Source organism: Bos grunniens, chromosome 16, assembly GCF_055505025.1.
Source record: "Bos grunniens cultivar Pamir isolate PY7600 chromosome 16, Bosgru_T2T1.0, whole genome shotgun sequence".
Lineage (NCBI taxonomy): Eukaryota > Metazoa > Chordata > Mammalia > Artiodactyla > Bovidae > Bos > Bos grunniens.
The window spans coordinates 11,915,412-11,937,122 of record NC_141180.1 but is presented as its reverse complement, the minus strand read 5'-3'; the positions used below and the strand labels follow the sequence as shown (position 1 = coordinate 11,937,122).

At 42.6% G+C, this 21,711-nt stretch overlaps 1 protein-coding gene across 3 annotated transcripts in view; it reads left to right on the top strand.

Moving 5' to 3' along the window:
• Positions 1-21,711, top strand: part of PTPN14 (protein tyrosine phosphatase non-receptor type 14) — a 196,434-nt gene that overhangs the window by 56,344 nt on the left and 118,379 nt on the right. Inside the window, exons 1-3 of one of the 3 annotated variants that reach the window (XM_086342380.1) lie at positions 5,366-5,518; positions 6,018-6,228; positions 16,326-16,635. In XM_086342380.1, the coding sequence (XP_086198506.1) occupies positions 16,462-16,635 (174 nt within the window). In that variant the 5' untranslated portion in view covers positions 5,366-5,518; positions 6,018-6,228; positions 16,326-16,461. Of the gene's footprint in view, positions 1-5,365; positions 5,519-6,017; positions 6,229-16,325; positions 16,636-21,711 lie in introns of those variants that run through there. The other 2 variants (XM_086342381.1, XM_086342379.1) reach the window with 2 other exon arrangements.

Below are 21,711 nucleotides of genomic sequence, written 5' to 3'. Positions count from 1 at the left end.
TTGTTTTTTTGGTGTCTTCCTCTAGTGAGAGATCTTTTCCTTCAAGTAAAGATATGGGATGAGATGGTTGGATGGCATCACCGACTCGATGGACATGAGTTTGAGCAAGCTCTGGGAGTTAGTGATGGACAGGGAAGCCCGGTGGGCTGCAGTCCGTGGGGTTGCAAAGAGTCGTACACAACTAAGCAATTGAACTGAACTGAAAGATATGGGAAAACTGCTTCTGTGTGCTGTGTTTTCTGTTGAATCATGAGCTCATCTCAATGAGATAAGTTGTAAAGATAGCTTGTCTCATTTCACTTCTGCAACTAGAAGAAGATAAGGGGAATTTAGAGTTAATAGGGAACCATAGAGATAAAGGGCAGCAAGCTAGTACCTAAAAAGAGAAGGTAAGAAAGGAAAGATTAAGTTGGAATCTGAAGTAGTGCATGTCATAATAAGTGTTAAATATTTGAAGGTGTGATGTAGAGATGATGGCTCACAGTTTCCCTCTTCAAGATGAAAGATTGTTAAGGAGAAGTGGATAAAATTAGAAGTAGAGATTTAAGGGTATTTTACAAAGAAGAAATTTCAACACAGTGAAGATTGTTGTTGGAATGAGTTACTGAAATATGGTCACCCTGGGCCATTTTTCTTTGTTGTGTTTAACCATCATCTGAAAGTTCTAACCTTGTGACTGAGTGCCATTACATTTTTTCCAAATCAGTTCACTCTCCCGTGAGAATGTCCATGAGCAGGTAGTAGAAAGGCCTCTTTGTTCTTCACTACTTGCTTGTTTGAGCTGCAGTATTAGAATACTCATTTACCATCTTGACTTAACTGCTCTGGAGAACTAGTGATTATGACAATGTTTGAGTAAATGGAACAGTTTCAAAACACTGTACGTGATAGTAAGATCAACAGAGTGTTTTAATTTTTATTCTTGTGCTGTATATGTTTGGACCTTCCATTGCTTCTGTCTCATGTCTTATGTTTATGTGAAATAAAATGAGCTTGAACATCACCTTCAGCCAAAAAACTGTCCATCCTTGAAGCTCTTCTTGAGCCACCAACCTTTGTCATTTCCCTTTCTACTTTTTGTAGGTTATCCTAAAGCCTAAAACAGTCTCCAGATGGTTGGTGTGCGTTTTCATTTACTCCTTTCCTTCTTGCCCTTGCTAATCTCTTTAACTGCTCCGAGCATTGATTGCTCTTGGTTTTTATCCTTACCTAGCATTTCCTACGACTCTGTAGGGAGAGAGGGTGTCTTTACTTGTTCTTTGGGATTTCCCACAATCAGTAGTCTGTGCTGAGTGAATAATAGTTTTTGAGGAAATGATATATATATATAAGGAAGTACAGACATTTGATGTTCAGGCCAAGTAATTTCCATGCTGCTGCTGCTGCTAAGTCGCTTCAGTCGTGTCCGACTCTGTGTGACCCCATAGACGGCAGCCCACCATGCCCCACCATCCCTGGGATTCTCCAGGCAAGAACACTGGAGTGGGTTGCCATTTCCCCCTGCAGTGCATGAAAGTGAAAAGAGAAAGTGAAGTAATTTCCATAGTTACCTCTTGATGGAGGGCAACATATTCCGTTTCTCAAAAGCTGTCCTTAGAACTGCTGCTGTGTTACAGCACTGTAGCTCTGGAGAGAGGGGATGCCATTTATTGCAGGCTGGATATTGGAAGGTGTTCTGTTTCCCAGACCTCTTGTCACATGGAGCTTTGGGGCTTTGCTGTCTCCCTTTTGGCTTGAAATTTTCCTTTCTGAGGCTTTTCAGGTTTTGGGGGAGTTGTGCTGATGGTAATCCAGTAAGGGAAGGAAGCTTTAACTTAATCTTTATACTTTGACTCTCAAGTTTAATTTCTGTTGTATCATATAGCTTTTTATTACAGTATTTAAGGAAACAAAGGTATTTCAGTCATTGTACAGGTGAAGAATTGGAAGTCTTAGCAATTTGTCATGGTTTCTGCATTTTATAGTCCTTTGGGAATCGATTTAGAATTATACAATGAGACTTGAGACTTTTAAAAACGTGTAGCTTTTGACTTGATAACACTCCCTCTTATCTATCGTAAAAAAATGATCAGAAGTCTAGGCAAATCTTCTTTACCAATGGCAAAAAATCAGAGCAAAGCTTTCAGCAATGGAGAAATGTTGATCTATCCCATAGAATATGATGTAACAGTTCAAACTTGTTTTTTAAAAATTTTCTGTAATATGCAAAGAGAAAAAGTAGGAGTGAGAAAGAAAGAAACAGCTCAATGTTGTACAGTTCCAACTATGTAAACACATTTAAAATATACTTAATTAAAAGAATGGGATAAAATGGACAGAAGTTTTATGTTGATCTGAGTCATGACATTATGAGTGACTTTATTTTTTCCTTTTAATTTTCTATAATTTCCAATTTTCTTTTAATTAATTTATAAACACAAAACCTTAAAGATTATTAAAAGTTTTAAAGGGAGAAAAAGAATGACATTTCTAACTCGAATAATTCAAAAGAATGAAAACTCACACATGTTCGACAATTAAGTGACCAGTTTTGTCAGACTCTTTGTGTCCCCATGGACTATACAGTTCATGGAATTCTCCAGGCCAGAATACTGGAGTGGGGAGTCTTTCCCTTTTTCGAACCCAGGTCTCCTGCATTGCAGGTGGATTCTTTACCAGCTGAGCCACAAGGGAAGCCTTGTGATTAAGTGGCTTTAATTAGTTCTAATTTTGAAAAGGAATGCTTGATCCCAAGTGACTTTTTTCCTTTTGCTTTTACTCAAGGGATGATTATATATGATGCTGAAAGCCATATGGTTAGTGAGATAGTGTTCTAAATATTGATATGTATCAAGAGGGCATATATGGCGAATGTGCATCCTGCCGTATAATCTGATGGTGAAAGACTGGACTTTGGAGGGAGCCTCTGGCACCTGCTTGCTTAGCGACTGGCCAGGTTGTATAGTCTGTTGTCTTACCTGTAGATTGGGATTGTGTTGATTAATTGATATGATGCATGAAAAGTCTTTAGCTCAGTTTTGGCACATAGCAGTTAATCACTCAAATGATGCTGTGACTGAAGTGATAAATGATAGCTGATATAATACTACTCCTGAAGGAAGACTGCTTCCAAATTTCCTTCGTATAGTATTTAGGAGAGGCAGAGACTAAGTGGTTTAAAGTAAATTTTTGTGTGTGTATAATACAATATTCCAAAAGCTATAAAGACAAAGTAGACGTTCTGCTTGCCCTTCATCTCTCTGAGGATGGATGGAAAGGGTCTTCACCTTTTTCCGAGCTTGTATGAGCAGAAACGTTCAAGATGACTGGCTGTGCTGTTTTCCCCCTTCTATCAACTTTTCCAGGAAGCCAATAGTTTTAGAATTTTTAATGAGTGTTGCTCTGAGTTCGTAGGTTCAGATATTCCTAATTTATTAATAACTGCATGATACCAAAAATACTGTGACAATTACAGAATTTATTTGGTCATAACTCTACTAGGGGTTGTTCTTAGTCCCACTCTCTACTATAGATAATGTTTACTGCAGCATCCTTGCATGTAACCTTAAGATCCATTGCTTTTATTTCCAGTTAGTTACCCCAAAGTGGCATTGCTGAGTCAGAATATGTGTTACTTACAGTGCAGAAGGATTTGGGGTTATAGAAGTTGTGTAAAACATTGTTGGTTCCTGCCCTCTAACAATCTAGTTGAAAAGCAGATATGCATTTTTCCCCAGGGATTTCTTTCTTTCTTTCTTTTTCTGTTTATGTACAAAGATTTCAGTAGATGTTGTTTATTTCCAGGGAAATTTGAAATCCTTAACATTTTAAAATATAAATCAGAGCAAAAGGGGGCCTCTTGGATGAGATTTACTCTGTATAGTCTTTGCTGCATTTGTTAGATATGAATTTGTTAGAACTGTATATGTGTAAGTTTTTCAGTTTTTAAGAGCTAAAAGTCCCAATTGCGAACAGAAGTACTTGACATTTGCCCTGGTCCTAACCAGGCTCACACCACAGAGGGCACAGACACCCCCTGTGCAGGGAAAGGATCACGCCATGTGCAGTGTCTCCTTTCTCAAGGCCCAGACTTGCTCTGCGAGATGCAGGCAGCTGAACAGATCTTCAGGTTTGAGGTCACTGATCCTAACACGAAGAAAATGTTCTTACAACAGTGAAGTTACTATGCTATGTTAGAGGTAGACAGATTTTTGTACTGTCACTCAGAACGACTTAGTACAACATAAGTTTTTACCAAGTACCTACTGTGTGTGTGTGTGTGTGTGTGTGTGTGTGTGTGTGTGAAAAGAAAGGATAGTTAGGGTGGGTTTGCCATGCATTGGTGCATATGTGTACATAGTCTTCCTACATGAAGGGACGTACTTGTCGCATGACCATCTATCCATATGTAGAAGCTTTGTTTTCTCCCATTAGTAATTAACATTTGATTGCATCAGTTGGGATTATGCAACTCTCTGACAGCTGACACTAGTTCATACCTGTTTCCATTCTTTCTCCCCTCTGATTCAGCATCTTGGCTCCCAAGAGGTGGTTGTATTATAATACTTTAGAACCCACTTGGCTGTGTTCCTGACTCACTGGGCGTCCTGTCATGGTTCTCCATCAGCGGGACCAGTAATTGCTTGTTTTTCATTCATGTTTTGCCTCCTTATGATGAATAGCCTTAACTTTAAGCATTCCAAAACCATTGATTTGTTGGAAAACTGTTTTTGTTTTTTTAATTCTTTGGGGACTTGGCGATAGTCTGGGTTTTCTTGGGCTTCCTGCAATATTCAGTGAAATAACAGTAACAAGGGCAGCAAGAGAGAACAGCCGCAGGGTGGACCACATGCCAGGCGCTGGGCCAGCCCCCAAATGGCACTAAACTCCTATCATTCCTCCAACGGCTCTCTGAGGGCTGGGACTCTTATCACCCCCCATGTTACACATGGAGAAAGTGAGGTGGCTTTGAAGTAGCTTGTGCATGGAAACGAGTCCACATCGGGGCGAGGCTCACTGACGGGGCTGGAGAGACTCGGGAACAAGGCGATGCGCCCAGGGAAGCCAGCGCTGGATGGCGCAGACCCGGAGGGAGAGAGTGGGCAGAGGTGCTTGGCTGCTGCCTCTGCAGAGGAAGTGACACAGATGAGTCCTCCCATCTGAAAGCCCTGGACAGGGAACTCAGGGCAGGAAGGAAGCGGAGGAAAGGGAGGTGTGGAAACTGGGCTGAGGGAGTTCACTTGCTGCAGCCTCTCACGAAGAGCCCCTGCTCTTCATCAGCTTTGTCCCTTCAGGGTGTTCATCCCAAGGGCAGGGGGGTGAAGCACGTGAAAGGTATGTTTACCTTCAGCCAGTTTTTTTTTTTTTTTTTTTTAATTTTCACAAGTGAGTCACATGACCAGACTGGAAACCCTCGGTGACGGCTCTTGCGATTGTTTCTGAAATTGGTTTTTGAAGAGGTTGTGTGTGACCTGTGCTAGGATTACCCCACTGGGTGGCATAGACCACAGACCAGGACTGTAGGAGGAAAGCCATTTAGGTAAGAGGCCTCGGGGGTAGGGGGGTGTGCCGTGGGTCAAACACGACCTGTCCTGTTGCCATGGCCTCTGGATAGAACATGCTAGGGCTGAAAATGGCTCAGCCGCCTCAGGGTCTGCCTGAGCCACGTCTGAGTCATGTATCTGGGGGGAGCAGCGGCAGGCTGCAGAGGGCGTGCCGCAGTCCTCCTGATAGAATGTGGTGGCGTGCTTCAGTCACTGTCATTTTCCTGCCACCAGGTCATGGCTTCCAACCTGCTTCCTGGATTTTATTAGAAATGGTTCCTTGAGTCAGAATGTGGCAGGTCAGATAGTGTCGTTAGGAACTGGTGAGATCTTGAGCTCTGCAGCCTTGATGCCCTGTCCTGTGAAATGGGGTGTTAGGAGGCGCCATCTCCTAGGGCCTTTGGAGTTAAAGCTCAGCAGGGCACCCCTGGCCTCGAATCTCCTTTAAACACGGAGGCGCCCATCATTGCCTTCTTTATGTTCTGACACTTGCAGGAATCGCCCAGTCTGGTCACTGACTGCGATTGGCTTGAACATTCCAGGACACACATCACCATGCTGTGGGTGTAGACACTGACAGAAGAAAGAGCTGGAATTGAGAGCTGCAGATTCTACGGTCTCTCAAAGAAGGGTGGAGTCTTTAGGACAAAGCATTCCTGGCATGAATAGACAGAGAGAACTCATTTAAGGAGTAAACCCGAGTCAGGTATTTTGATACAGGTGATTATGCAAGTTGGACAGAGAAGAATCCCTTATCTTATGCCCGATTGATTGTTCTCTGTATTTTATCCAACTTGTCACTTTACCTACCAAAAGAGCTATTCCTGTCATCTTTTAAAAATGAAATGAAATACTCCACTGTCAATTTGATCTACTTAGATGTAAGGTTTACTTTGGAAGGGCAAGAGGGGTTGGGTTGGAGGGAAAATATTGACCCTATTTTTCTGTAAAATACCTCTTGCAAAGTAGGCACTGTTATCTGTTATACCAGGTTACTTTCAAAGTACCATTTAAGAAATACTTCTTTATTAAAAGAAAAAAAAAAAAGCAGCTTTTTAATAAGGAAAAGATGGCAAGCACAAAGCTGTAGAGAGTGGTCTGAGCCCTGACATGCCTGGCTCCAACCCTTAAGACCTGTCTACTCATGGCCAGTAGACCAGTATTGCTTCACCTCTACCCACCCTTCCGACCCTGAGTTCCCCCACCCCATTCCTTTTAAGCAAATTCCAAACACCATATCATTTCATTGGTAAATATTCAAGAGGTACTTTGAATGCCTTAAAAGTTTAGTTAAGTGAAAAATGGAAATTTTCACATTTTAAGGTGCTTCTTGTGGGAAGAGCCTGTCTCTCTAGAAACCTCAGGGCAGTAATCCTCAAAGTTAGGGGTGGGGAAATGATTTTTTTAAACATTGACCTTGGGGGACCTTGTCAACTGCTTGTTTTCCCAGAGTTGCCTTCTGCAGGTCTCTGTTTCCTCTGCATCTCCCTGTCCTCCCCTCTCCTTCTCCCTTCCCCAGTTAAAAATGGCAGCATCTGATACTTTTTGGAACTGGTTTGCTTCTGAGTATAAGAGCAGAAATAAAAGGGAACCACATGCTTAAGGAAAAAAAAAAAAAAGATTCCAAGTAACAGAAGCTTTACCTTCTCAAGAACCATTTTTTTTTTCTTGTTAGTTTTAACCACTATGAATGGGACTGTTTAAAAGTATATTCATTTTCTGCCTTCTTAACCAGAGTCCACTGGATGTTATTTAATCATTCCCTTTTACTGCAGATTGTTTTCAATAGAGCTGTTGTGCACACGCTCAGTCGTGTCTGACTCTTTGTGACCTCCTGGACTGGAGCCCGCCAGGCTCTTCTGTCCACGGGATTCTCCAGGCAAGAATCCTGGCGTGGGCTTCCATTTCCTACTCCAGGGGATCTTCTCAACCCAGGGATCGAACTTACACCTCCTGTGTCTCCTGCACTGGTGGGCAGTTTCTTTACCACCAGTATCATTTTACAGTTTATCTGTCACCTCCCTCATTGCTGATTTTATGCCCTGCCAAGGTGCTTTTCCTTATCCCTTTTGAATCTGTTAAGGGCGGATTTAGCTATATCAGTTCAGTTCAGTTCAGTCGCTCAGTCATGTCTGAGTCTTTGCGACTCCATGAATTGCAGCACGCCAGGCCTCCCTGTCCCTCACCAACTCTCGGAGTTCACTCAGACTCACGTCCATCAAGTCAGTGATCCCATCCAGTCATCTCATCCTCTGTTGTCCCCTTCTCCTCCTGCCCCCAATCCCTCCCAGCATCAGGGTCTTTTCCAATGAGTCAACTCTTCGCATGAGGTGGCCAAAGTACTGGAGTTTCAGCTTTAGCATCATTCCTTCCAAAGAACACCCAGGGCTGATCTCCTTCAGAAGGGACTGGTTGAATCTCCTTGCAGTCCAAGGGACTCTCAGGAGTCTTCTCCAACACCACAGTTCAAAAGCATCAATTCTTGGGCGCTCAGCTTTCTTCACAGTCCAACTCTCACATCCATACATGACCACTGGAAAAACCATAGCCTTGACTAGACAGACCTTTGTTGGCAAAGTAATGTCTCTGCTTTTGAATATGCTATCTAGGTTGGTCATAACTTTTCTTCCAAGGAGTAAGCGTCTTTTAATTTCATGGCTGCTGTATAAAGGTATGTAAAGTTAGAGCGAATGAACTGTGAGAGTGTTGTTTCCCCAAGCAAAACTGTATGTTGTTGGACTTAGGGGCCCTGTGATATTTGAATGCTCAAAGGCTGTTTTGGCTCTGTTTCCTGATTTTCAGCCATGTTCTGCAGAGATGTTACCATGTAGCTACCTTTCCCATGGGTGAGGCACCCCTGTGATGGGGCCCTATAGTAGGAACCTTTCTTCTCACTCTAAATACAGCTTAAGAAGGGCTTGAAAGGCGAACTACGTAGTGAGTGCATGAGAATGTTGGAAAATGTATTTTTGGACACACTTCTTGCATCTCACCGCTGAATGTTTGAAAGTGAGTTGGTGGGAGAGAAATAAATGGATTTTAAAATGTGGCCATTCTGTTTTTGTTGTAGTTGTTTAGCAACTGAAAGAGATTTGCATTTCAGACCTTGCACAAAAATTTTATTTGGCTAAAAATAATTAGACATATGGGTATATGTCAAATTTATAGTAGAGACTAATAGTCTGATTTTTTTACTAAACAAAATGAACTTCCTTTCTGCTATTCTGTTTGAGTATAATTGCTTTACAGTGTTGTGTTAGTTTTGCTGTACAATGAAGTGAATCAGCTAGAAGTATACACGTATCCCCTCCCCCCTGAACCTCCCTCCCACCCCCTCCATCCCACCCCTCTAGGTCCTCACAGAGCACCGGGCTGAGCTCCCTGTGTTATACAGCAGCTTCCCTCTAGCTCCCTACTTTATACATGGTAGTGTTTATGTGTCAAACCCAATCTCCTGTTTCACCCCACCCTCCCTCCTTCCTGCTGCTCTTCAAAGAGGGAGTCAGAGAAGACATTTTCATCCCCTCTCACCCCATGCTTTTTTAAAACTCCCCTTAGGAAAATGACGTAGCATTTTTCAAAACCAAGCTGTGCCTTATGCAGGTTTATACACAGGATGTGTGAGTTACATCAGTTTTTCCCTTCTCACACCCAGACCAGGGTTACATAGTTCTGTGAGGTGTGCTTGGGAGTTGTGATAATATGGAATGCTGGAGAGATTCCAGAAGCTGTTGGTAAACAAAGAATGCGGCTCATCAACAGTTAGCTTCTGCTAGTGATTTCAGAACTTACATCTTGTGGGGCGGGGAAAGAAGGCAAGTATATGTAATACAGCATGAGAAGGCAAGAGAAAGTGTGATGACCGTCTTGAAGATTTGGGTTTTAATTTCTGTCTTTCATTTTTCTAAACGCCGTACAGGTAATTTAATAAAGAAGAGTAAGCTGTATTTGGTTGACATTATGAAAGATCTCTCTACTTTTAACCCATCATATTTAAAGATTTATTAGATCAGCCAAATAATTTTTTCTGTATGATGATGAAGCTGTCTTTGCTTTGTTTTTAACTGGCAGGATTTTCACTGATATGTTTAGATAAAAAGAATACAAAGTAATAGAAATTCACAGCTGATAGTTAAAGATGGATATGTACATGTTAGAGGTTTGGGAAATCTGATGGATTAGTCAGGAGTGGGTTTTAGAAGTGACTTTAAAGCTTTCTGTACGTTCTCTCTTACTGTTGCCTATTACATGAAAGGAGTGGGGTGTTTACAGAGCAAATATCCCAACAAATTGCTTTCAACAGTCACGGGCACACTGAAACACTGACCCATCAGTAGTTCCGGTGTAGTTTTTGCAGAGAGCTTCTGGGCATATGGCATCTTTCTGGTCTTCAAGACCACCCCCGGAATATGGCACATCAAAGGCTGGAGAAATGGAACTTTTAGAAATCTGGGTAAAACTTTTCCCCCAAGAAGTACCAGGGAGCTAAATAATGTCTCATGCCATTTTTTCCATGGTTTAAGCCTCTCTTAAGCTTCCCCAAGTCAGATTCCTCCAGTCTCCTGAGGTCATCTGGAGATGCCTGTCCTGCCCTGGTTTCAAAAATCTCAACTGTTTTTTTGGATTCATTCTTTCTTTCATCATAGCGACAAATATTTATTCAGCTTCCTGCCATGGCCAGAGCTCCATTTCCAGGTCACAGGGGAGCACAGAGCTGAATCCGATACTGATCTTTCCCTTCAGAATGCTACTTGGGAGCCCAGAGGCCTATGGGAGATTCTTCAGTGTGAGAGAGACTGGGATGTGCCTACGGTTGTAGCTGCTGCTGCTGCTGCTAAGTCGCTTCAGTCGTGTCCGACTCTGTGGACCCCATAGACAGCAGCCCACAGGCTCCCCTGTCCCTGGGATTCTCCAGGGAAGAACACTGGAGTGGGTTGCCATTTCCTTCTCCAATGCATGAAAGTGAAAAGTGAAAGTGAAGTCGCTCAGTCGTGTCTGACTCCTCGCGACCCCACAGACTGCAGCCTACCAGGCTCTTCCGTCCATGGGATCCTCCAGGCAAGAGAACTGGAGTGGGGTGCCATTGCCTTCTCCGAGACACAGTCAAATGAGTTATAAAACCAAAGACAGTTTAGAATCAACCTTCTACCAAAAAACAAGCCAAAGAAACCAAACCCCAAACCAGTTGCTGACACCACGCACTCTACACACGTTATTGCCTGAGATGACAGTCTTCTGACCCACTGAGGATGGGCTGGTAATGGGACATTTCCTCTAATGGCTGGTTCATTTCTGCTCTAGATGTCAGAGTCAGGGGGATGGCAAGAGAGCAGTGCTGGGAGAGGCCATGATTTTGTTTTACACTTGGTCAGGTTTCACCATGGAATTGTCATTGCTTCATGCTAAACTTTATATTCTTTGTTTTGCCTTTTTCTTTTTAAATTTTTTTTTGAGGGGGAGGGATGTGGGCCATTTAAAAAGTCTTTGTTGACTTTGTTACAGTGCTGTTTCTCTTTTATGTTTTGGGTTGTTTTTTTTTTTTTGCTGTAAGGCATATGGGATATGTCTCCTGACTGGGGATCTAACCCACACCCCCTGCATTTGAAGGCAATGTCTCCACCACTGGACCACCAGAGAAGTCCCTGCCTGTTTTCTCTTTTAAAAGACTTTGTCCACAGTAGGTGCCAAGATCCTCAAGTCCTTTTGAAACACACCTGCTCTGCTATCCTTGAGCAAACCCAGCTCACAGCTAGGGGCATAGGAGGGGAAAACACCCACACTTACTGAGCACACCCAGGAAATGTTTTCTCATTGGCACCTCACAAACACCTGGGAAGAGATTATCTTTACAGGTGAATAAAGCCACTCCAGTACTCTTGCCTGGAGATTCCCATGGTCAGAGGAGCCTGGTGGGCTACAGTCCATGGGGTCACAGAGTGTCGAACATGAATGAGCAACTGAGCACAGTCTGAGGTTGAGTTTATCTTTATGAATGAGTAAACTGAGAATAAATAATTGACACCCATTCTCAGCCTCTCTGGATGAATCCAGTTCTCCTACCAAGGTTTGAGTGTGTCCTGTTCCCTGAGATTAAACTTTGAATCTTAGAACTGCTCAGCTCATTTGGAATTCTCTCTCCTTCTGTTAAGTGAGTGACGTTTTACACCTAAATATATAATGTTGTTGTTGTTGTTTAGTCACTAAGTTGTGTCTGACTCTTTGCGACCCCATAGACCCTGCCAGACTCCTCTGCTCATGAGATTTCCCAGGCAAGAATACTGGAGTGGGTTGCCATTTCCTTCTCCAGGGGATCTTCCTGACCTAGGAATCAAACCCATGTCTCCTGCATTGCAGGCAGATTTTTTACCACTAAGCAATCTGGGATGAACATAACCACAGTTCCACTATTGAAAAAGAAGAAAACCATAAAACATTCATATCATCTCATTTCTACTCCCTATTTCAGATTTCCCTAATGTCTTATGTGTTTTATAACTATTTTTTTTTCCAAGCTCGGTTTTATGAAGGTCACCCATTGCATTTTGTTTTTATAACTCCAGAATTTCTCTTACTCTGGAGCAGTCTGCCTCCAATCCTTTCTGTTCAATTTTTTTTTCATGACATTGACTTTTAGAGGAACCAGACCAGTTTTCTTTTAAGCTTTTTTGTTGACAGTTTACCTGGCAAGTGTCTGGCAAAATGAAGATTTCAAAAGTTCTTTAAAACTTAAAATAAGTATTTTCTAGGAGGTGTATTGTCAGATGTTGCACCTGATGTACCATTTTCTGTAGCTAGTATATTTGAAAAGAATCTTTAGTTATAAAAATAAGGCAGTTGTAAAATGTTAGAACAATTCAGAAATACAATTGGCCCTTTGTAGCCACGGGATCCACATATGTGGGTTCAACCAACTTCAGAAATATTTTTGAAAAGGAAAGTTCCAGAAAGTTCCAAAAAGCAAAACTTGAGTTTGCCAGACTGGCCAGTTCTTTCCAAAGCATTTATATTGTATTAGGTATTGTAAGTAATCTAGAGATGAATTAAAGTATAAGATAGGTTCTTTGCAAACACCGTGCTGTTTTACATAAGGACTTGAGCATCCTCGAATTTTGGTCTCTGTTGAGGTCCTAGAACCAATTTCCTGCAGAGACTGATGGATGATTGTACAATATATGAAATATAAAATGAGAGTTCTGCTTGATACCATCACCATGGGGCCCTGAGATAACAGTCATTTTGGTGAACTTACTTTTTCCCCCATTTATTTGTGTGTTTTTGCTCATTATAAAAACAATGTTTATCTGTGCACGTTGTTGTACGGTGTACTTTTTATCCCTGTATTATGGATCGTGTCCTGTCAAATATGTATTTAAAAGCAGGGACTGTGTTTAGCAGTGGCTGGGATACATGTGCACCAAGCCAGCCGCATTCTTTCCTAGGTATTCAGAGTGGCACGCCCAAAGGTAAAGTGCCGGCCCAGGATGAGAAATGTGACTTGTGCCCACAGAGCAAATATTTTTCTCTCTCTGAGCCTCTCTAGTTTTTCAGTATAGGGATCGAATCTTGATGTCTCCTGCCCTGTGTTTTAGCAAGTTCATGGAAATGTGAGAGGGGTAAACCCTTTAAGGACTTCGTAGTTGAATGCTGATACTCTCTCTCTTTTTTCTCCTTTTTTGGGTGGGTCCCTCCGTGTTTTTTTCTGCCGATATCAGGAGATCATCAGGTTGGCCTATCTTGGAGGTAAACACGACACTCTGCCAACATAAAGTGATTTAGAAACGTTCATCTATTTTACCAAGCCCAGGTCTCTTGCATATGTATTTTAAGCCTTCATAAAACATGTACCTGTCACGCTAAGGAATGTGCCGAGGGCAGACATCAGAGGCTGGCCCAGGGAGTCTCGGGAGTGTGTTTGGCTGTGTTGTAGGGTTGTGTCCTGACAACCTCCTGGCTTGAGGCCTGGGGTGATTTCTGACAAGGAGTGATTTCTAAATATTGAAGCCATTAGAATTATTAATTCAAGAATTCCTGCAAGTAGCTATTCCTGTTTGTCTATCTAAGTGTTGGGGGCTCAGAGGTAGCAGCCTGACTTGGGGAATCAAATTAACAAAACGATCATATGAACAGGAGATGGTTCTTTATGCTTCACGGGAAACAGAAAGTTGAACAGAGAGGCCATGTGGACATGTCTGGCTTCTTTGGAAGATGAGAGCATTGGAAACCTTCCAGTGAGAGCCTTGCTGGCACAGGGCGGATGGTAAAGCTGCTTTTGTTGTTGTTATTTTATTCTTGTGTTGTCCATGGCAATAATGTCATCACTGGCATTCATGGGACATCTGGGGGTCAGTAAATCTTGTTATTAGTGAGTTAAATTTGGTGTAGTTTGGTGATGGGCTTTTGCATCAAGCATTTTGTAAAGGAATAAAATGAGAATAGGGTGGTTCCCCACATCTGTCTAAATATTTGGTGAAAAAAGGATACAGCTGTGATTTTAAATACATTAAAGAATTCATGTATTCACTTTTTCTTAAAAAAAAAAGTTGCAGACTAACTCATCATTAATTACTAATTTATAATTAATAATTAAATGCATATTCATCTCATTTTCTATCACCCAATAATAAATAAGATAATACAGTAAATAAAATAAGTATAAGTATTAAAAATAAAGACAAATAATGTTAAAAGAGGAGCAAGATTAGATTTTAAGTTCAGGATCAATGAATTGCTTAAATTATTGAATCCCACTTTTTCCATCTGTAAAATAGGGATTATAAATCAACACCAGAGAGCTGGTAATGGGGTTGAAATGAGACAATAAATTTAAAAGTTTAAAAAAAGTTCAAATTTCACTCCTTCTTTCTTGAGCGGACAGGCTGTATTATGTAACAACCTAAATAGGAAAAGAATTTGAGAAAGGATACATGTATATGTATAATTGAATCACTTTGTTATAAACCAGAAACTAACACAACATTGTTAATCATCTATACTCCAATATAAGATAAAAAGTTTATCTAAAAAAGAATAGAGAAGAGACTTAAGAAATTTGAAGTTAATGATACTTGAAGCAAACTTTGTGATAGCTGGGTAAAGAGGGGCAATGAGAGATAAATATCTTATTGAACTCCAAGTATTGCTGCCCATCTAAGACTTCTCCAACCTTATGGTTACACTGACTTCAATACAAGCTGTTGGATGGTTTTAATAGAAGGTTGGTTCTTAAGTAAACATAATATTTTATTCACTGTGTTTTCCCCGATCATTAAAGCAGTGTTCACAACAATAAAAACAGAAAATCAAGAGTAGTCAAAGGAACATTAAACCACAAAGTCTCTCATAATTCTATTCACCTGAAACAGCCATCATTAAAACTACCATGGGTACACTGAAGGAGCTTCCCAGTGGCTCAGAGGGTAAAGAATCACCTGCTGTGCAGGAGAGAGTTCAGTTCCTGGGCCGGGAAGATCCCCTGGAGAAGGGCATGGCTACCCACTCCAGGCAAGTATTCTTGCCTGGAGAATTCCTGGCGGGCTGCAAGTCCATGGGGTCACGGAGAGTGGGACACAACTCAGTGACTAACACTTTCACTTTCATACATTGAAAGAGATTTTCTTTACCTGCGTTGTCATAAGTATTCAGTTTTTAACTCAACCAGAGTTAATAGAGTAACTTTTCCTTCTGTCATCAGTGATCTCGCAGCACACGTTTTGGTTACCTATTTTTTTCAATTATAAAAGTGATGCTCTGTAAGTAGATTAAGAATAAATCTTTGTTAGAACACACAGAAAAGTAAAAGATTTCTCTCCCAAGAAGCAGCCACCCAGCAGTTTTCTGTGCATCCTTTCAGAAACACTTAATATATACACAAGAATGTGTCTTTCTCTACATATTTTTAATTTTATGCAACTGGAATCTATGCATACAGTAAGCATCTTGCTTTTTTTAATTCCATTTAATTCCATGTCCTTGATTGCCACACTAAAAATACTAGCTACCTAGCCTAATTCAAACAACTTTGCAAATGATATATTTAGTTCAATTGTCAGTGATAACACATTTTTACACTCTGTGGGTATAGTACTACTTACGTAACCAATCCTCTGTTGATAGAGAAAATGTTTCATTTTATGCTATATGTACATGCTAAGTTGCTTCAGTCATGTCCAACTCTTTGCAGCCCTACAGACTGTAGCCCACCAGGCTCCTCTGTCCATGATTCTCCAGGCACAATACTAGAGTGCTACTTATAAACAATTTTTCAGTGGATGTCCTTTTCGAAGTTGGACAAATGTACCTCTAGAAAATATTTCTTGAAGTAGTTCAGAGAGTAAAAGGATATATACATTTAAAGTTTTATGTATTATTAACCAAGCTTTGTTTTTTAGCATTTCATCAGTTTATACTCTCACCAAAAAATGTTTTCCCAGAATTTTCCTCAGTGATGGGTATTACTAATTTTTTTTTTGTCTGTGCCTATCTAATAAATGAAATATGATCTCTTAAAAAATGTAAATTGAAGTTGCATAAACATTGGTTTGAATACTGGCTTTGCCATGTGGGTTCTTGGATGAGTCCTTTTAATTCTCTGAACATCTGTGTCTCTAGCCATAAAGTGGATCTTGTCATATCACCATTGTAAGATAAGGTCAAGTGCAAGGGTTCCACCAAGGCACTTGGGAGCATCAGTTTGCAGGCTCTTGAATCTGGGCCTCAGGGGGGATGTGCTCATGTGGGAGAAACATGTGCCGCCTGGAGCTTCCCTTCCAGCTCGTAACCTTGCTGCTACATTTGTGTTTGCAGCGACCCTCCGGAGCGCCACGCCGGGCATGGACGCCTTTTTCCGCACGGGTGGTAGTGCCCCATCACGAAGCTGCTAAGGCCATCTCAAGGGCGTGGGCGCCAGGACACGAGGGCAGCATCCCAGGCCTGCAGAGCCATGCCTTTCGGCCTGAAGCTGCGCCGGACGCGGCGCTACAACGTCCTGAGCAAGAACTGCTTTGTCACCCGCATTCGCCTGCTGGACAGCAGTGTCATCGAGTGCACGCTGTCTGTGGAGAGCACGGGGCAGGAGTGCCTGGAGGCGGTGGCCCAGAGGCTGGAGCTGCGGGAGGTAAGGGCGCGTGTGTGAGGAGTGGAGAGGCCACAGCGCAGCCCGGGGACCCGGCTTGTCAGCCTCAGCCTGGTTTCTAAGCATCCTGTGATTCCCAGCACGGCCTCCCTCGTAACACCTTTCGGTGGATGCGGGGACCTGCTCTGATGCTGTGAGAAGCAAGGACACCCCCTAGGGCTTGCATGGGGCTGGGGGCGGTTGGGGGGAGGAAATAAGGGTGTGTGTGTGGCAGCTCCCTTTGCTTTCAGCCCATGAGGAGGCTGTAATGAGAGTCTCCTCCCCTAAGTCATTCATTCTCTTTAAAAATAATCAAGTGGGGTAGCTGGGGTTTTGATGTTCCAGCTACATATCAAGGAGAACACTCCCACGTATGGGATGGATATAGCTGCTTTTATTTTTCGTTTGTTTCTATACTCTCCTCTTCAAAGAGGGTAAAAAAAAAAAGCATTTATTGTGAGCATGACCATTGAAGCTTTTTTTGTGGGAGCTTGTAAAATGGGAGTTTTGTTCCTCTTAAGATTCCTCATGACCCATGTTTTCTTTGGGCTTTAAGCAAACCCACGGTTCACCATTTAGACAGTCACGTTACCTCTCTTGAGAAGAGACTCTTAGAGCAATATGCCCTTTGGTAATAAGCAAGCCCTGCTGTTTTGCAGCCTTATAGACGTTCAGGAGAAGAGACTTTTGAGAGAGACCCACTCAGGCATTTGTTTCTTGAGAGCTTTGTAGGCTGGTAGGTAAGGGACCGTGGTTGAATGGTTGCCAGCATTGAAATGATGGCAGACCCCTGAGAGTCAAGCCCTCCTTAGGGTAAGGAAGAGCCTGTGATTGCCGTGGGCCCTGGGATATCATTGCCCAGTTCTCAGAGTGGTCCCTCTGAAAAATGATCACATTTGATCTGTTTCCTCACCTCTCAGGATCCACACCCTCTTTCCATTTGCACAAGGAGTTGGGGTCAGAGAAGGTCTTCCTCTCCCCTTGGCACCTACCGCAGGCTGCCTCTTATCCTCTGAAGGACTGTTTCACCTGAGTGCTTGTTTCTCTGACTGGTCTTCATGTTTATACATTGGTTTCGGTGTTCAGGTCTTCCTTTGACTTTTCTTTTCCTGTGGAGGAGACTGTCCTGCCCAAAGGATACATGTAGCTTGGTAACTGACACAATTGGATAAGCATGTGAAAGGTTCTGACCTTGGTGGTTGATAGTTGGCTCTTTTTACCTTATTAGTAGCACATTGGGGTGTACGCATTTAAGCATCCGTGTGTAAATCGGCATAAAACATGCATGTTTTATAGTTTGCTGCTGCTGTTAAGTTGCTTCAGTCGTGTCTGACTCTGTGCGACCCCATAGAGGGCAGCCCACAAGGCTCCCCTGTCCCTGGGATTCTCCAGGCAAGAACACGGGAGTGGGTTGCCATTTCCTTCTCCAGTGGATGAAAGTGAAAAGTGAAAGTGAAGTCGCTCAGTCGTGTCCCACTCTTAGTGATCCCATGGACTGCAGCCTACCAGGCTCCTCCATCCATGGGATTTCCCAGGCGAGAGTACTGGAGTGGGTTGCCATTGCCTTCTCAGCTTTGTATTAAGAAAATGAAATAAATTTTTATTTCAATTTTGATATACATTAATTACAATTGGTGTTGTATTAGATAACTTAAAAATAGACTCTAGAGGGGAATCCCTGGTGGTTCATTGGTTAAGACTCTGCGCCCCCAATGCAGGGGGGCCCAGGTTTGATCCCTGGGCAGGGACCAAGATCTCACATGCTACAACTAAGAGTTCACATGCCACAGTTAAGACCCAACGCACCCAAAAAACAAAAACAAAAAGCCCAAAACATTGTAGGGGATTTCCTGGCAGTCCGGGGGTTGGGACCCCATGCTTCCATGGCAGAGGACATGGGTTCAGTCCCTGGTTGGAGAGCTAAGACCCTGCAAGCTACATGCTGTGGTCAAAAAAAACCCCAAAAAACATAGGCTGTATTTTTTAAGGCAGTTTTAGGTGTATAGCAAATTTGAGTGGAAAGCACAGTTGTTCCGCCCACAGTGCTTCCCCACTCTCAACACCCCACAGCAGGGTGGCACCTTTGTTACAGTCAGTGAACCCACATTAACACATCCTATCACTCAAAGTCCATAATTTACGTGAGGGTTCACTCTTGGTGGTGTGTGTTCTGTGGATTTTGGCAAATGTACAATGATCTCTGTCCATATGGTAAACTTGTTTTTTAATGAACAGTGATTTTTTAAATATACTCAAGCGTTAATGAAAAAGGATACGTGTTTTAGGGTTAAACACATATTCCTCTTCCAGCAAAATGAAAGGTCATCCTGAGGCACCTTGGGTCACCAAAGGCCTCGTTGTCTCTCTGCTGGCCTTTGACGGTGTCCTGTATGACTCCATCCTCCTGTTACTGAATGCAGGTTCCTGTGTTACTGAATGCAGGTTCGTGTGTTTGATACACAGTGAGGCCAAACCGACATGTCTGAGTTTGGGGCCAAAAAAAGGTTTATTGCAGGGCCAAGCAAGGAGAACCGTGGGCTTGTTCTCAAAAATCCCTGAACTAATATGGTAAACTTTTCGAAGGTCAAATCTGGTTTTGAGTGCACGGCTTTGCTGCCATTTCGGTTCCCAGGCCTGGTTCATGTGATCAGTAAACAGTTATCTCCTGGGGAAGCAGAATATGACAGGGTCTCTGCTCCCAAAACCCCAAGAACTGGGAGAATAGGAAAAACAAGAAACAAAGAAAGGGAACATCCTGTGCCAAGGTATAGAAACAGGAAAGAACATGGAATTTTCAGGGAAGGGCAGAGGGCAGTTTGTACTGATCTGTGTGTGTGTGTGTGTGTGTGTGTGTGTGTGTGTGTGTGTGTAGGGGTTATGGAGGAGAGGAAGGAGCAGGTGGGCAGATAGGTGGAGACCACTTTTGAAGGGTTTGATGCGTCTAAGTACTTTTAACTATTAACAGATCCCATAGGACATTGTTCCTAAAATGTGTCACGAAAATAATTAAAATAATCACCACCTTTGAATGCACCGTGTGCTATGCTGAGCACCTTTTGTTGATCAGCTCATTTAATGCTTCTTACAAGCCTGCCAGCGACTGCCCTTGCCGTCCACTTTTATGGTCCAGGTAGGCTGACTCCACTGTTCTAATTCCCAGGGACGTGTGATGGCAGAGAAAGGGGCCGTGGTAAGATGCTTTGAGAAACACTCTCATAAGTCCTGCAGTTAAAAAAAATATATGTGCTGAGCTCGGTGTTGCACAGTTATTTAAGCCTTCTAATAAATACTCTTTGACTCCTTTAGGGAATAAAACACTGCCTTGAAATAGAAAGCCATCAAAAGATTCCAAGCTGAAGCATGGCACAGGCACCTTGCCTTGTAAGAAAGAACCAAGTGGTAGGAAAATGATGGGGACTGGAGTGGCCGGAGGAAGTAAGTGAGCACAAGTGTGAGCCACTCAGTCGTGTCCGACTCTTTGTGACTCCATGGACGATAGCCCGCCAGGCTTCTCTGTCCGTGGGCTTCTCCAGGCAAGAATACTGGAGTGGGTTGCCTTTCCCTTCTCACAGAGATGCCAATTAGACATAACAAGAACCTGGTAAGAGGAAATAAAATGAACCCTTTAAGAAAAAAAAATTTAATTCTTTTGAATGAGTTCAGAAAAAAAGGTATGAGTTTCTGACTGGGAACTTTTATTAAGGAGGAGACTTGAGAGATACAGGAGGCTCAGAAAATTTAGAATTCTGATAATACAGCTACAATATATTTGAATCAATGAGTTTACCCTTTCCCTTACCCCCAAATAAAATCTTGTGTGGAACTCCAATAGATAAGATGGAGCTGCTCTGTTTGCTGAGGGGATCGATAGGATTTTCTGGAGTCCCGTCTCCTTGTGCCTTTCCCACCCCCCACATGGCTTGAAAAATAACTGCCCTAGATTGGGAGAAAAATAGCTAAAAACAATGCTGCCTTATGATTAACTCTCATATTTGAAAAATAAAAACATGGAGAATAGCAGAGTTTAGTGGCTAGGAATGTGAACTTGAACCAAACTGTCCGAGTTTGAATCCTGGCTCTGTCACTGACTTGCTCTGTGATCTTGGGTAGTACCCTGTGCTTTTGTTTTCTCATCTGTGAATGCAGATGGTAAGGGTAGCAGCCTCCATGAGCTGTTGAGAGGATTAAGTGAGTTAGTTTTTGCAAAATTGCCACTGTATCACAGTGTTGGGCACACAGGAACCACTCAATACAGTGGTCTCCTTGGCAAGACAAACCACTCAGATCAGACAAAGAGAAATATCGTATGATATTGCTTATATGCGGACTCTGAAAAGAAATAATACAAGTGGACTTATTAACAGAAACAGACACAGACTCACAGACTTAGAGAAGGAACTTACGGCTGCCAGATGGGGATGGGTGGGAGGAGGGGAGTTAGGGAGTTTGGGATGGACATGTGCACACTGCTATAAAATGGGTAACCATCAAGGACCTGCTCTGTGGCCCGGGGAACTCTGCTTAGTATTATGCAACAACCTAAATGGGAAAAGAATCAGAAGAGGATAGATAGCTGCATATGGATAACTGAATCACTTTACTGTACACCTGAAACTAACATAGCATTGTTAATCAAGTATTGTCCAGTATAAAATAAAAAGTTAATAAAAAAGATATTACCCAGGCCCCTCCAGAGATTGGACTCTCACCCTTTCATAAGTCTCCTTGTTGCATTTTTAGGTGGCTCAGTGGCACCCCACTCTAGTACTCTTGCCTGGAAAATCCCATGGATGGAGGAGCCTGGTGGGCTGCAGTCCATGGGGTTGATAAGAGTCGGAAACGACTGAGCGACTTCACTTTCATTTTCACTTTCATACATTGGAGGAGGACATAGCAATCCACTCCAATGTTCTTGCCTGGAGAATCCCAGGGATGGGGGACCCTGGTGGGCTGCCATCTATGGGGTCGCACAGAGTCGGACATGACTGAAGCAACTTAGCAGCAGCAGCAGCAGCAGTCATAGAAACTATGATCTACCACTGAGCCAAAATCTTTCAGTTCCTTGAACAGTTACTAATT